Source organism: Pristiophorus japonicus, chromosome 15 (assembly GCF_044704955.1).
Source record: "Pristiophorus japonicus isolate sPriJap1 chromosome 15, sPriJap1.hap1, whole genome shotgun sequence".
Taxonomy (NCBI): domain Eukaryota; kingdom Metazoa; phylum Chordata; class Chondrichthyes; family Pristiophoridae; genus Pristiophorus; species Pristiophorus japonicus.
In genome coordinates this window covers 185,598,013-185,614,999 of record NC_091991.1, presented here as the reverse complement: position 1 = coordinate 185,614,999, position 16,987 = coordinate 185,598,013, and the positions used below count along the sequence as shown (strand labels likewise).

The following is a 16,987-nucleotide window of genomic DNA, read 5'->3' as shown; positions in this document are numbered from 1 at the left end:
TCTAACCTGTCCAGTCCCGTCAGAATTTTATATGTTTCTATAAGATCCCCCCTCATCCTTCTAAACGCCAATGAATACAGGCCCAGTCTCTCCTTATGTCAGTCCAGCCATCCCGGGAATCAGTCTGGTGGACCTTCGCTGCACTCCCTCAATAGCAAGAACGTCCTTCCTCCGATTAGGAGACCAAAACTGAACACAATATTCCAGGTGAGGCCTCACCATGGCCCTGTACAACTGCAGTAAGACCTCCCTGCTCCTATACTCAAATCCCCTCGCTATGAAGGCCAACATACCATTTGCTGCCTTCACCGCCTGCTGTACCTGTATGCCAGCTTTCAATGACTTGATATACTGTGACACCCAGGTCTCGTTGCACCTCCCCTTTTCCTAATCTGTCACCATTCAGATAATATTCTGCCTGCGTGTTTTTGCCCCCAAGGTGGATAACCTCACATTTATCCAAATTATACTGCATCTGCCATGCATTTGCCCACTCACCTAACTTGTCCAAGTCACCCTGCAGCCTCTCAGCGTCCTCCTCACAGCTCACCGCCACCCAGTTTAGTGTCATCTGCAAACTTGGAGATATTACACTCAATTCCTTTATCTAAATCATTAATGTATATTGTAAATAGCTGGGGTCCCAGCACTGAGCCCTGCGGCATCCCAACAGTCACTGCCTGCCATTCTGAAAAGGACCCGTTTATCCTGACTCTCTGCTTCCTGTCTGCCAACCAGAGAGAGAGACTGTTCCCATTGGTGGAAGGGTTGAGAATTAGAGGACACAGATTTAAGGTGATTGGCTGAAGAACCAAAGTGACATAAGAAAAAACATTCTTACACAGCGAGTGGTTAGGATCTGGAATGCACTGCCTGAAAGAGTGGTGGAAGCAGACTCGATTTTATTTTTCCAAAGGGAATTGGATAAGTATCTGAAGGAAAAAAATTGCAGGGCTACGAGGAAAGGGCGAGGGACTAGCTGAGAGTCGGCACAGACTCGACGGGCCAAATGGCCTTCCATGCTGTAACCATTCTCTGAAAGCTGCGATTCAAAAACACCTCTGTATTCATCTGTTCTAAGTTATGTTTATAATGGGCAATACATTTAATTGGACTTTAAATTTTGGTTACTCCAAGTATTTTGCTTGCAGGCACATTTGCCTTTTTCCTCGGGATTTTTGACTGACTCAGCGGAGTAGTAAGAGCAATTGCAGGACTCTGCAGGAAATCCTGAACGAGTGACAGAAAAATGGATGCCAGAAACCAGGGAAGAGACAAAAGCTGTGTGATGCACATTATAGATTCATCTGAGAAATTTATGAGAAAGATGTGATGAAAGAATTAAGTTAAGAGTGAGCAATTGTACAAGAAGAAGATAAGGAAAGACTTGGACTCACAAAACTAATGTTACTGTTATCCTTCTTTCAATTAAAGGAGAGACGTAGCAAGAAAGTGAGGAGAGATGAAAGCAATTCAAAATATACGAGAAAGAAAAGAAGAAATCACAGAAAGGTATACAGAGAAAGAGGAAACCAGGTAGTGCAGTTTTGAGCCTGTTGTCCATAACCCGTGCTTCTGCTACAGCCATTATTCCATATTGCTCTTATAAACCCAAACTGTTGAAACAATGGCTGGAGTAACTGCAGGGAAAAATAACAGGACTTGAGCATAAGTAAATATGAAATGCAGCAACAAAGAGAAGGGTTGTAGAATACAGTTACAGCTGTCAGTGAGGAACACTGAGTTTAGCAGTGGGCCAGACTGCCCTGCTGCAGGTGGATGTCTCCTGGCAAGTGTTGTCCATTGCCCAGAACTATTCCTGATCTTGTAAGCAACATGGAAGTGAGCATGTCTCAAAAAGCTTTTAAGAATGAGGCTGACAGAGTGTAATTTGTTTCAGATGTTGGTCTCTTCAGAAGCTATAAAAGGATGGGGGAATAAATATTGGCCCGGAATTTGTGGTCAGTGGCGAAGCAAAGGCATTTGTCGCTGGCCCTGAAGAGAGACCCCCACAAAGATCCCGCAATCTCGACGCGCAAGTGATTTCAGTGCAGTGTGGATCCCTCGTGCGTTCTGCTGTGACATTAACGAGCTGTCTAGGCAGCCAATCACATTGCAGAATTCTCACACAGGGAAACACAAAATTAAAATGATTTTTTCAGGGCCATAATGCTTGTTTAGCGGTCAATACACTGTTAATACCCCAGTTATATGGAGTCCAGTAAGGCCGAACATTTAATGGTGTATTTGACAGCGATATTACTGAAGAAAAGCCCAAGTTTCCATCAGTTTTACTGACTGCTGGAGCAGTTTCGATGCACATGTGCGACATCCTGAAGTTGCAGTCAGTTTTTCGGGGTAATAATGGGGAACACTGTTAGTTCACCATTATTGCCCTCCGCAGATTGTGGCCCATTATAAAAAAGGTTTTGAGACTTCGTATTCAAATAGGAACACTTTAAAAAGAACGCTTGGTCCAATTGTACGAATCATGAAATTTAAAATATCCGGTTTCACAATAGTTGGTTCCTTGCTTTTTGTCCCATTGCAACTTGTGTGGGCGCCCTGGCCCAAACACACTGCATTGTGCTGAAAGAAGAAAAGCTGATGTAGAACTCAAAACTTATAAATTAAGCTTTTAAAACTTAAATTTAAAGAAAAAACCTTTATCTGACATCAGAACTGATTGAAATAAAGTTTCAAACCAGACCTGTCTTTTCTCTTTCAGATACAGACAACGTGTGTGTGTTTCCAACATCAATTTTCGTTTAACTTTAATCTACTTTTTTTGTAAAATGTAAAGCTGTCGGCTCCTGTCGAGAGAGTGGGATGAAAAACACAGAGAAGCCGCGTATCTAACGTTTTAAAATTTTTAAAAATGTGTTGTGTTTTAGTACGGAATGAAAACTGTAACTGTTTCAACACCAGCAATTTGCATTTATAGAGTGCCTTTACAAAAATCCCCCAAATAGAAATGAATGAGGAAATGGATGCTGAGCCCCAATCCTTTTGAACGATCCTTGACTCTTGCCACAATATTCTGTTTCTGGAATGTGTATTTTATGTCCAGGAGCACTTATTAGCCAGAAAATAATTAATCAATTGTAGGAACATTTCATTGATTTCGTAAGAATTATCCATGGCATTGTTCATGGGGACCACAGATTCTTCTCTTCCTTCTCTCTCTCTTTCCCCACCCCTCCCCGCCCTAACAAAAAAAACATTTTAAACAATAAAACTGAAATTTAGCGGAAAAGCTAGGAATTCTTTAATTCTTAAGGGAGAAGAGAATAGTTTGGAGATTGTGAGTAAAGAGGTTTGACCAGAATAACAGACCTCTAGACATGTTGCCATTGGCACATGCAAGCTGAAAAAAGAAGTGTCTGGAAAGTTGTTTGACTAAAATTGATATGAAGAACGACAAATAGGTAACATTTTGTTTTCGATGTGTTGGTAGAATGTGTGTGTTAAGATCTGTGGGAGGCCTGCTGCTGAGTCAGCACTTTGGGGCTTTATTTACTGTTCTTTCTCCTCCCTCGCCACCTCAAGCACGCGACGGTTTTTTCTCTCTCTCTCTCTCTGCCTCTGCCTCTCTCTCTCTGCCTCTGGCGAACAGAAAGCAGAGAGTCGGGATAAATGGGTCCTTTTTCGGGTTGGAAATCGGTGGTTAGTGGTGTGCCACAGGGATCGGTGTTGGGACCACAACTGTTTACAATATACATAGATGACCTGGAAGAGGGGACAGAGTGTAGTGTAACAAAATTTGCACATGACACAAAGATTAGTGGGAAAGCGGGTTGTGTCGAGGACACGGAGAGGCTGCAAAGAGATTTGGATAGGTTAAGCGAATGGGCTAAGGTTTGGCAGATGGAATACAATGTCGGAAAGTGTGAGGTCATCCACCTTGGGGGGGGGGGGGGGGGGGGAGGGGAAACAGTAAAAGGGAATATTATTTGAATGGGGAGAAATTACAACATGCTGCGGTGCAGAGGGACCTGGGGGTCCTTGTGCATGAAACTCTTTTAGGGATGATTCTTCCCAGGCTCGAACCGGGTACCTTTCGTGTGTGAGACGAACATGATGACCATTACACTATAGAAAAGTTTGCAGGTGCAGCAGGTAATCAGGAAGGCGAATGGACTGTTGGCCTTCATTGCGAGAGGGATGGAGTACAAAAGCAGGGAGGCCCTGCTGCAACTGTATAGGGTATTGGTGAGGCCGCACCTGGAGTACTGCGTGCAGTTTTGGTCACCTTACTTAAGGAAGGATATACTGGCTTTGGAGTGGGTACAGAGACGATTCACTAGGCTGATTCCGGAGATGAGGGGGTTACCTTATGATGATAGATTGAGTAGACTGGGTCTTTACTCGTTGGAGTTCAGGAGGATGAGGGATGATCTTAGAGAAACATTTAAAATAATGAAAGGGATAGACAAGATAGAGAGAGAGAGGTTGTTTCCACTGGTCGGGGAGAATAGAACTAGGGGGCACAGCCTCAAAATACAGGGGAGCCAATTTAAAACCGAGTTGAGAAGGAATTTCTTCTCCCAGAGGGTTGTGAATCTGTGGAATTCTCTGCCCAAGGAAGCAGTTGAGGCTAGCTCATTGAATGTATTCAAGTCACAGATAGATAGATTTTTAACCAATAAGGGAATTAAGGGTTACGGGGAGCGGGCGGGTAAGTGGAGCTGAGTCCACGGCCAGATCAGCCATGATCTTGTTGAATGGCGGAGCAGGCTCTAGGGGCTAGATGGCCGACTGCTGTTCCTAATTCTTATGTTCTTATATTCTCTCTCTCTGCCTCTCTCTCTCTCTCTCTCGCTCTCGCTCTCTGCCCCTCTCTCTCGCTCTCTCAGTGCCTCTCTCTCTCTCTCTCTCTCTCTCTCTCTCTCTCTCTCTCTCTCTCTCTCTCTCTCTCTCTCTCTCTCTCTCTCACTCTGCCCCTCTCTCTCCCTGCCCCCCCCCTCTCTCTCCCTGCCTCGCCCGCCGCCTCTCCCTCGCCCTATATCTATATATTTATATGTATCTCGCACAATTGACTCCACATACATGCATACCAGATCAAAACATATTTCTGATCCAGCTATACATTTCTGCACTCAAGATTTCCAAAGTCTTGCTTGACCAACCTCATTAAATTCTTTTGAAGAGGTAACGGAGAGTGTAGACAAGGGTAATGTGGTAGATGTAATATATCTAGATTTCTAAAAGGCATTTGAGATGATACCACAAAATAGACTAATATCAGAGCATGAGTAGTTGGAGGACAAGTAGCAGAATGGATAGCTAGCTGGCTGCAAGACAAAGCAGAGGGTAGGGGTAAAGGGTAGCTATTCAGAGTGGCAAAAGGTAGGAAGTGGGTTCTCAGATCAGTGCTGGGACCATTGCTGTTCACAATTTATATTGGCGATTTAGACTTTGGAATCAAACAATTTCTAAATTTGCTGATGACACCAAGTTGGGAGGGATGGTCAACCCTGAGGAGGACTGCAATAAATTGCAAGAAGACATTAATAAATTTGCAGAATGGGCATATAATTGGCTAATGAATTTCAACATAGATAAGTGAGAGGTATTACATTTTGGCAAGAAAAGAGGTCACCGATTACTTGCAAAATATGAATCTAACTGGGGTAGAGGAGCAAAGGAGTCTGGGAATACAAGTGCACGCATCACTAAAAGTTGTGACACAGGTCAATAGGCCACAACACAAACAAATCAAACAATTGGGTTTATTTCTTGAGGTATAGAATTTTAAAAAGTAGATAAGTTATGCTAAACGTGTATCAAACCTTGGACCACACTTGGGAGTATTGTGTACAGTTCTGGTTGCCATATTATTAAAAGGATAGAGGCACTGGAGTAAGTATAACAAAGATTTACATGGATGATACCTATCAGGAAAGGATGAGCGGGCAAGATTTTGATAGAGTAGGCACAGAGAGAATGTTTCCACTTGAGGGGGAAGAGAAAAACTAGAGGCCATCAATATAAAATAGTCACCAAGAAATCAATTGGGGAATTCAGGGGCAACCTCTTTACCCAGAGAGCGGTGAGAATGTGGAACTCGCTACCACAGGGAGTGGTTGAAGCGAATAGTATCGATGCATTTAAGGAGAGGCTAGATGAGCTCATGAAGGAGAAGGGAATAGAGGGTTATGCTGACAGATTTAGATGAGTTAAAGAGGAGATTAATGCAATAGTTAGGAAGGACATTAGCTTGGATGATGTGGAATCTATGGGCCCAAGTTTCCACATGATTTGTGCCTGATTTTTAGGAGCAACTGGTGGAGAACGGAGTATCTTAGAAATCGCAATTCTCCACATTTTTTTTTTCTGCAGTTCTAGTCAGGTAGAACAGTTCTACGTTGGAACAGAATTTTTTCTTCAAAAGTGGGCGTGTCTGGCCACTGACGCCTGATTTCAAAGTTTCCACAGTGAAAACGTACTCCAAACTAAGTTAGAATGGAGCAAGTGAAGATTTTTGTAGAACTGAAAAAACCTTGTCTACACATTAAAAAATCAGGTGCAGGTTACAAATTAGGCGTCCAGAACGAGGTGGGGAGTGTGGGGGGGAGGGGGAAGAAGGGAAGTCATTAAATTCTACAATAAATCCTTAGTTATACTTATACAAATAAATCCAACCTGAATAAACATTTCTAAGAAAAGATTAAATAAACCATCTTCCTACCTGTGTGAAAGTTCTTCTGGCAGGCCTTTAGGAAGCGGTTTGCCGTCGGGACCAAAGGCTGAACGGGCCGGGCCCGAGAGGTAGGTGGCGTTGGGGAGAGAGAGAGAGAAAGAAAGGGGGCGAGAGAGAGGAGGAGAGGGAGGGGGGGGGGGGGGCGAGAGCGAGAGAGAGGAGGAGGAGGGCGGGGCGGGGGGGGGGGAGAGGGAGAGAGAGAGAGAGAGGGGGGGGGGGGGGGAGAGAGAGAGAGATCGGGTCGGATCCAGTCCGGTCAGTGGGGGGGGGCGGCGGGGAAGCAGGAGCAGCAACGACAGGTGGGTCGAGTCGGGTCCGGCCCGGTCGGGGGGGGGGGGGGGGAGCGGGAGTCGGCAGGAAGCAGGAGCTGGCCGTGGGAGGAGCCTTATTCACGCAGCCCCAGTGAGGCCATTGGGCCAGGACTAGGGGCTGCGTGCTTCGGGCCCCTCCCACACAGTTCGGCGCCTGGAGCTACTGCACTTGCGTGCCCACTGTAGCGCGCATGTGCAGAGCTCCCGGCACTGTTTTCGGCGCAGGGTTCCAGCTCCGCACCCAACAGCTCCTGCTGCGCCGCGCCGAGGGCCAGAGGACCTGCAGGGAGGTGGAGAATACGGAGGGTTTTTTAGGCGCACTTTGTGGCGCGAAAAATGGGTGCCCAGCTCGGAGGGGTGCCCGTTTTTTATCGTGTGGAAACTTGGGCCCTATATGGGTAGAGCTGCAGAACATCAAAGGGCAAAAAACGTTAGTGGGAGTTGTGTACAGACCTCCAAACAGTAGTCGTGATGTTGGGGAGGGCATCAAACAGGAAATTAGGGGTGCATGCAATAAAGGTGCAGCAGTTATCATGGGTGACTTTAATATGCACATAGATTGGGCTAACCAAACTGGAAGCAATACGGTGGAGGATTTCCTGGAGTGCATAAGGGATGGTTTTCTAGACCAATATGTCGAGGAACCAACTAGGGGAGAGGCCATCTTAGACTGAGTGTTGTGTAATGAGAGAGGATTAATTAGCAATCTCGTTGTGCGAGGCCCCTTGGGGAAGAGTGACCATAATGGAATTCTACATTTGGATGGAGAATGAAACAGTTAATTCAGAGACCATGGTCCAGAACTTAAAGAAGGGTAACTTTGAAGGTATGAGGCGTTAATTGGCTAGGATAGATTGGCGAATGATACTTAAGGGGTTGACAGTGGATGGGCAATGGCAGACATTTGGAGACTGCATGGATGAACTACAACAATTGTACATCCCTGTCTGGCATAAAAATAAAAAAGCGAAGGTGGTTCAACCGTGGCTATCAATGGAAATCGGGGATAGTATTAAAGCCAAGGAAGTGGCATACAAATTGGCCATAAATAGCAGCGAAGCCGGGGACTGGGAGAAATTTAGAACTCAGCAGATTAGGGCAGGGAAAATAGAGTATGAGAGGAAGCTTGCAGGAAACATTAATACGAACTGCAAAAGCTTCTATAGATATGTAAAGAGAAAAAGGTTAGTAAAGACAAACTTGGGTCCCCTGCAGTCAGAATCAGGGGAAGTCATAACGGGGAACAAAGAAATGGCGGACCAATTGAACAAGTACTTTGGTTCGATATTCACTAAGGAGGACACAAACAACCTTCCGGATATAAAAGGGGTCAGAGGGTCTAGTAAGAAGGAGGAACTGAGAGAAATCCTTATTAGTCGGGAAATTGTGTTGGGGAAATTGATGGGATTGAAGGCCGATAAATCCCCAGGGCCTGATGGACTGCATCCCAGAATACTTAAGGAGGTGGCCTTGGAAATAGCGGATGCATTGACGGTCATTTTCCAACATTCCATTGACTCTGGATCAGTTCCTATGGAGTGGAGGGTAGCCAATGTAACCCCACTTTTTAAAAAAGGAGGGAGAGAGAAAACGGAATTATAGACTGGTCAGCCTGACCTCATTAGTAGGTAAAATGGTGGAATCAATTATTAAGGATATCATAGCAACGCATTTGGAAAGAGGTGACATGATAGGTCCAAGTCAGCATGGATTTGTGAAAGGGAAATCATGCTTGGGAAATCATGCTTGACAAATCTTCTGGAATTTTTTGAGAATGTTTCCAGTAGAGTGGACAAGGGAGAACCAGTTGATGTGGTGTATTTGGACTTTCAGAAGGCTTTCGACAAGATCCACACAAGAGATTAATGTGCAAAGTTAAAGCACATGGGATTGGGGGTAGTGTGCTGACATGGATTGAGAACTGGTTGTCAGACAGGAAGCAAAGAGTAGGAGTAAATGGGTACTTTTCAGAATGGCAGGCAGTGACTAGTGGGGTCCCGCCAAGGTTCTGTGCTGGGGCCCCAGCTGTTTACATTGTACATTAATGATTTAGGCGAGGGGATTAAATGTAGTATCTCCAAATTTGCGGATGACACTAAGTTGGGTGGCAGTGTGAGCTGCGAGGAGGATGCTATGAGGCTGCAGAGTGACTTGGATAGGTTAGGTTAGGTGAGTGGGCAAATGCATGGCAGATGAAGTATAATGTGGATAAATGTGAGGTTATCCACTTTGGTGGTAAAAACAGAGAGACAGACTATTATCTGAATGGTGACAGATTAGGAAAAGGGAGAGGTGCAACGAGATCTGGGTATCATGGTACATCAGTCATTGAAGGTTGGCATGCAGATACAGCAGGCAGTTAAGAAAGCAAATGGCATGTTGGCCTTCATAGCGAGGGGATTTGAGTACAGGGGCAGGGAGGTGTTACTACAGTTGTACAGGGCATTGGTGAGGCCACACCTGGAGTATTGTGTACAGTTTTGGTCTCCTAACTTGAGGAAGGACATTCTTGCTATTGAGGGAGTGCAGCGAAGGTTCACCAGACTGATTCCCGGGATGGAGGGACTGACATATCAAGAAAGACTGGATCAACTGGGTTTGTATTCACTGGAGTTCAGAAGAATGAGAGGGGACCTCATAGAATGTTTAAAATTCTGACAGGTTTAGACAGGTTAGATGCAGGAAGAATGTTCCCAATGTTGGGGAAGTCCAGAACCAGGGGTCACAGTCTAAGGATAAGGGGTAAGCCATTTAGGACCGAGATGAGGAGAAACTTCTTCACCCAGAGAGTGGTGAACCTGTGGAATTCTCTACCACAGAAAGTTGTTGAGGCCAATTCACTAAATATATTCAAATAATAGTTCGATGTAGCCCTTACTACTAGGGAGATCAAGGGGTATGGCGAGAAAGCGGGAATGGGGTACTGAAGTTGCATGTTCAGCCATGAACTCATTGAATGGCGGTGCAGGCTCGAAGGGACGAATGGCCTACTCCTGCACCTATTTTCTATGTTTCTGTGAGGAAAGAGAGGAGGAGGCTTGAGTGGAGCATAAACACCGGCATGGACTCTTTGGGCCAGTGGCCTGTTTCTGGGCTGTATATCCCATGGACTGTTTCTGGACCATACGGAGTGGAATTCCTGATCCAACTTTAATGACTGGTTTTCTTAATGGCTGATGCACTAAATGGCGGACTGCAACATTTTATCCAACGTACAGGACAATTCAGAAGTTTAATGCATGTTTTGTAAACTCCCTGCAGCTATTGTTTTTACATTGAATTCCTGAATGAATGAACGATTTAAATGGGCTGTTTTTTTGTAAATTGAATTGGAATTTCCTAAAAGTTAATGTTGGTCAGTTTAATTTATGTTTTCATTAGGCTGTGACTGTATCTTACTGCAAAATGAATTAACCTTTCGGGTGGTCACCAGAGCTTTGAGGATGCACAGGGTGGGATGGGGGGGTGGGTGAAGTGGAGGCCGGGATACATTTGCCGTATATTTTATAACCAGTTGCTGTTGCATGCAAGTCCAGGATGTTCCAAGTGGATTAAGGACCATATTATAAACATACTCAGACCTTTAAAAATCTTTACAATGTTATTGATAAAATCTCCTTTTGGCATGGTACGCAATGGCAGGATTGTAGTGAGAGCAGGCCCTGGAGTGGGCAGTAGGAAAGAAAGAACTTGCATTGATATAACTCCTTTCATGTCTCAGGATAGCCCAAAGTGCATGATAATCAATGACTTACTGTTGAAGTGCAGTAACTTGTATGTAGGCAATATCAGCAGCCAGTTTGCGTGAACGAAAATCTCAAATTCAAATGAATGAATCTGTTCGTCTGTTTTTGGTGCTGATGGTTGAGGGAAGAATCTTGACCAGAGCACCAGGAGAACACCCTGCTCTTTGAATCGTGTCACTGGTCCATTGGGCTGATGCCTCATCAAAAAGATGGGTATTCATGACCGTGCAACACTCCCTCAGTACTGCACTGAAGTGTCAGCCAAAGTTACATGCTCTAATCCTGGAGTTGGGCTTTAGAAGTAGAGAGAAAGAGCTGATTTGAAATTGAAAGGAGAGAAAGATTGCCCTAACATTCTTCCTTTTCAATCACACAGCTGTATTACATTCAAAATCCAAGAAATAAACCACATTTAAAACCTATCTGGGTAGCTTCACTGTAGATAAAGTAGTGTATGGTATCTATCTTACCTATCAATCATTATCACCCAGCTGTTTTGCAGGCCCGCTCAAACTTTCCCAACCATAGCATGTGACTTAACAGCGCAGAAGAAAATCTGCAACTTCAAATATGTAGGGTAACTCATATTATAAAGAAATTCTTTCAACCAGCCACACTGCTTGTATGAATAAGAATCTAGTGATGTGATATTTTCAGAAGTGCTGTCAAAGTAGCATAAAATTGTCATGTGGCCTGCATTCACCATAGTGAAAATGTCATGCCACGTAGAATTTAATGCTGTATCCTCTTACTTCGAGTACACGGAGCTGAGGTTGCTGGAAACTTGCAGTTTATATAAACTTCTGAGGTGCTGTTGCCATCCCTCTGTTCCAGCCAACTGGCATAGTCACTGTATACCCAGTGTGAAAGTTGAAATGCTGACACAAACATAGGGATGGAAGAAGGTTACAAGCAATCTTGTAATCTGCAGTGCCACTGGTGGTAACATTAAAGAATTGTCAAGTTCATTGATTTCATTACGTGGCCTTTTTCACAATGATTTATAGTTAGCAGCAAAGGTATGTCAGAACCAGCTGAAAGTGGGAGCAAAAAAACGATAGGGGTGGCTTGTGTAGGTCTATTGCATTTTGTTATGGAAAAATACATTTGTGGTGGGGAACTGGGTGGCACAGTGGGTGGCCTCACCCTTTCATCTCTAATGCATTGATACAGAATTACTTCCATTGGAAAGATTCTCTGCTATTGTTTGCCCTTTTTATACCGTGGGGAGTTTAGCAACGGGACAACTGCATGTGCAGATCTGCTACTTGCACAGTTTGCAATCGGGCCACTTGGGCTGAGACCTTCCCAAACTCTTGGCCAGTTTCGTACAAGGAAGCAATGATGACAGAAAATGTAAGAATGGGCTCACTTCTCAGCCTGCCAGCTTTCAGAGGGAGAGCTCTCTTGCTTCGGAACAGGAGGAGGCCTTTCAGCCCCTCTAACCAGTTCCACTATTCAGTTAGATCAGGGCTGATCTGTACTTAGCTGCCTTTGTACTGTAACAAGATAACTTAATATAAAGGTAGACGACATTGTAAGCAGTGTAGATGGAAGCATAAAATCATGAGATGTTAATAGATTAAGTGAGCAAAACTGTGGCAAATAGATTTCAATGTAGGTAAGTGAGAGGTCATTCACTTTGGACCTAAAAAGGATAGAACAGGGTACTTTCTAAATGGTGAAAAGCTAGACTCATTGAGTTGAATTTTTTGAGGAGGTCACTAACATAGAAAGTAGGTGGAGGAGTAGGCCATTCAGCCCTTCGAGCCTGCATCACCATTCAATATCATCATGGCTGATCTTGCAACTTCCTGCTTTCTCTCCATACCCCTTGATCCCTTTAGCCGTAAGGGCCACATCTAACTCCCTTTTGAATATATCTAACGAACTGGCCTCAACAACTTTCTGTGGTAGAGAATTCCACAGGTTCACAATTCTGATTGAACAAGTTTCTCCTCATCTCGGTCCTAAATGGCTTACCCCTTATCCTTAGATTGTGACCCCTGGTTCTGGACTTCCCCAACATCGGGGACACTCTTCCTGCATCTAATCTGTCCAATCCCATCCGAATTTATATGTTTCTATGAGATCCCCTCTCATTCTTCTAAATTCCAGTGAATATAAGCCTAGTCGATCCAGTCTTTCTTATGTCAGTCCTGCCATCCCAGGAATCAGTCTGGTGAACCTTCGCTGCACTCTCAATAACAAGAACGTCCTTCCTCAGATGAGACCACCAAAACGGAACACAATATTTAAGGTGAGGCCTCACCAAGGCCCTGTGCAACTGCAGTAAGACCTCCCTGCTCCTATACTCAAATCCCCTCGCTATGAAGGCCAACATGCCATTTGCCGCCTTCACCGCCTGCTGTACCTGTATGCCAACTTTCAATGACTGATGTACCATGACACCCAGGTCTCGTTGCACCTCCCCTTTTCCTAATCTGTCACCATTCAGATAATCTGCCTTCGTGTTTTTGTCCCCAAAGTGAATAACCTCACATTTATCCACATTATACTGCATCTGCCATGCATTTGCCCACTCACCTAACCTGTCCAAGTCACCCTGCAGCCTCTTAGCGTCCCCCTGACAACTCTCACTGCCCCCAGCTTAGTGTCATCTGAAAACTTGGAGATATTACACTCAATTCCTTCGTCTAAATCATTAATGTATATTGTAAATTGTAGGATAAGGGAGTGTCAATGGATGTTGTCTATATGGAACGCCAGAAAGCATTCACAGTTCTGCACAAGGAATTATCAGCAAACATGGAAACACTGAATTGGAAGCAATCTTGCGACATGGGTTGGAATTTGATTGCGAGGTAGGAGAAAGGGAGCATTCTCTGATTGGTGGGATGTGATGAGAGGTGTTCCTGAGGGATCTGTCGTGGGGACTTAACTTTTTTTCACCATATTTATCAACGGTTTGGATGAGGGCATAGAGTTTTATATTCAAGTTTGCAGATGACACTAAATTAGGGGGTACAATAAATTGTGTAGATTGGAGCAGGAAGTTAGAAAGGGACACCGACAGATTAAGAGTGTGCAAAACTGCATCACATGGAGTTCGATGTGGGGACGTGCGAGGTCATCAACTTTGGATCCAAGAAAGAGTATTTTCCAACAGCTAGTAGACTGATACCAAAACCAATCAAAAAGGCTCATGGAATCTTGGCCTACCTCTCAAGTGGGTTGCAATATAAAGGGAAGAAAGTTATGCTTCAGTTATATCGTGTTTTGGTCAGACCTCACCCCTGGGTTCAGATCTGGGCACCGCATCTCGGGAAGGATATATTGGCCTTGGAGGGAGTACAGTGCAGAGTCACCAGCATGATACTTGGACTTAAGGGGTTAAATTGAGGACAGCCTGCATAAACTTTGCTTGTATTCTCTTGCAATTGAACAGTAATTCATTGATTATCATGTACTTTGGGCCATCCTCAGGGCATGCAAGGCATTATATCCAATTGATTAAGGAATTCGATAGGACAGATAAACTATTTCCTCAGCTGGGTAATCCTGAACAAACTTAATCTTAAAATTTGAGCCAGACTATTCAGGAATGAAATCAGGAAGAACTTCTTCCCATAAAGAATAGTTACAATCAGGAATTCTCCCCTTCCCTCCCCCCGCTGACGTGGATGTTGGGGGTCAATTCTCCCCTCCCCCCGCTGACGTGGATGTTGGGGGTCAATTCTCCCCTCCCCCCGCTGACGTGGATGTTGGGGGTCAATTCTCCCCTCCCCCCGCTGACGTGGATGTTGGGGGTCAATTCTCCCCTCCCCCCGCTGACGTGGACATTGGGGGTCAATTCTCCCCTCCCCCCGCTGACGTGGATGTTGGGGGTCAATTCTCCCCTCCCCCCGCTGACGTGGATGTTGGGGGTCAATTCTCCCCTCCCCCCGCTGACGTGGACATTGGGGGTCAATTCTCCCCTCCCCCCGCTGACGTGGACATTGGGGGTCAATTCTCCCCTCCCCCCGCTGACGTGGACATTGGGGGTCAATTCTCCCCTCCCCCCGCTGACGTGGACATTGGGGGTCAATTCTCCCCTCCCCCGACTGATGTCGACGTTGGGGGTCAATTCTCCCCTCCCCCTGCTGACGTGGACGTTGGGGGTCAATTCTCCCCTCCCCCCGCTGACGTGGACGTTGGGGGTCAATTCTCCCCTCCCCCCGCTGACGTGGATGTTGGGGGTCAATTCTCCCCTCCCCCCGCTGACGTGGATGTTGGGGGTCAATTCTCCCCTCCCCCTGCTGACGTGGACGTTGGGGGTCAATTCTCCCCTCCCCCCGCTGACATGGATGTTGGGGGTCAATTCTCCCCTCCCCCTGCTGACGTGGACGTTGGGGGTCAATTCTCCCCTCCCCCCGCTGACGTGGATGTTGGGGGTCAATTCTCCCCTCCCCCCGCTGACGTGGATGTTGGGGGTCAATTCTCCCCTCCCCCCGCTGACGTGGACATTGGGGGTCAATTCTCCCCTCCCCCCGCTGACGTGGACGTTGGGGGTCAATTCTCCCCTCCCCCCGCTGACGTGGACGTTGGGGGTCAATTCTCTCCTCCCCCTGCTGACGTGGACGTTGGGGGTCAATTCTCCCCTCCCCCTGCTGACGTGGACATTGGGGGTCAATTCTCCCCTCCCCCTGCTGACGTGGACATTGGGGGTCAATTCTCCCCTCCCCCTGCTGACGTGGACATTGGGGGTCAATTCTCCCCTCCCCCTGCTGACGTGGACATTGGGGGTCAATTCTCCCCTCCCCCTGCTGACGTGGACATTGGGGGTCAAATTTCTCCTCCCCCTGCTGACGTGGACATTGGGGGTCAAATCTCTCCTCCCCCGACTGATGTAGACGATGGGGGTCAATTGAAATTTTCAAGACTGATGGATAGAGTTTTGTTAGGTAAGGTTATCGAGGGGTATGGAGTTGAGATACAGAGCAGTCACGATCTAATTGAATGGAACAGGCTTGTGGGGCTGAATGGCTTACCCCTGTTGCTATGCTCCCATGGTTCCAAGAGTTTCATATAACTGAACTTGGGGGAAAAAAAAAAGAATTACCCTTTAGGTTTGAAGAATCCATTTTGTGGACTGTGTAAAGTAGTTCAGAACCCCGCCTTGGTGGTCCATGAAGCCTTGTAAACCCAGTCTGATTCACTCATCTGGTATTACTTGAAATCGCCCTCAACCCATCACTTGCAAATCCCACAACACAACTCAGCAACTAAAGCTAAACTGTTGAGGTTGTTTTTAGCTTTTTGGAAATGTTGGCCAGCATGACAGAGTTCCAGTTTCCAGAAATGCTTTGAGGTGTGTGGGGGTGGGGTGGATTGCGAATTGAGTTCATTCTTCCGATTTATCCAAGAATAGTTTGAACTGTGCTCGTTCCAGCTGACCAGAGCCAGGCGTGTTCCTTTCGTTGTAATGATCTGATGCTTGAATATTTGATGTCCAAATTGGTTTGTGTCAAAGAAAACCTCAAATCATAATCATTGGTGTAAAAATGTTTGCGCCATAAATATTTGGTTGTTCTTTGATAAAATACATTTTTGTAGTGGTGATTGTGTGGTGCCAAGTCTCGCTGGTTGGTGACTGAAAGGGTATTTAAATTATGTAACAGATCACTGGCTCTGCAATATGTGACTGAGTGCCAGAAGAATTGTACTCTGATGAATGTCCTAATAAAACTGTGGTTTGTTTAATATCCAATTGAGATCAAAAGAAGCAGGCCTTTAATGCAGATCCTAGCTCTCTGAATAGCTCTCGTCCATTGCACAGCCCACATTTATTTTTATAAGCAAATGTATACATAATTGCCCAGTGTTCAGTTTCATTCGCAACTCCTCGGATAATGAAGCAGTCCGTGCTCACATGCAGCAAGATCTGGATAACATACAGGCTTGGGCTGATAAGTGGCAAGTACCAGGAAATGACTATCTCCAACAAGAGAGCGTCTAAACATTGTTCGATGACATACAACGGCATTACCATCACCGAATCCCCACCATCAACATCCTAGGAGTCACCATTGACCAGAAACTTAACTGGACCAGCTACAAGAGCAGGTCAGAGGCTGGATATTCTGTGGCGAGTGTGTCTCCTGTCTCCCCAAAGGGACAAGTCAGGAGTGTGATGGAACACACTCCACCTGTTTGGATGAGTTGCAGCTCCAACAACACTCTAAGCTCAACACCATCCAGCCTATTGATTGGCACCACATCCACCA

At 45.6% G+C, this 16,987-nt stretch overlaps 1 protein-coding gene across 3 annotated transcripts in view; it reads left to right on the top strand.

Annotated features, from left to right (window-relative positions):
* Window positions 1–16,987, top strand: part of unkl (unk like zinc finger) — a 159,833-nt gene that overhangs the window by 57,236 nt on the left and 85,610 nt on the right. The window contains exon 2 of one of the 3 annotated variants that reach the window (XM_070901479.1): window positions 1,435–1,512. The exons of the other annotated variants lie outside the window; for them this stretch is intronic. Coding sequence (XP_070757580.1) covers window positions 1,463–1,512 — 50 coding nt within the window. The 5' untranslated portion in view covers window positions 1,435–1,462. The remainder of the gene's footprint in view (window positions 1–1,434; window positions 1,513–16,987) is intronic. 3 annotated transcript variants of the gene reach the window in all.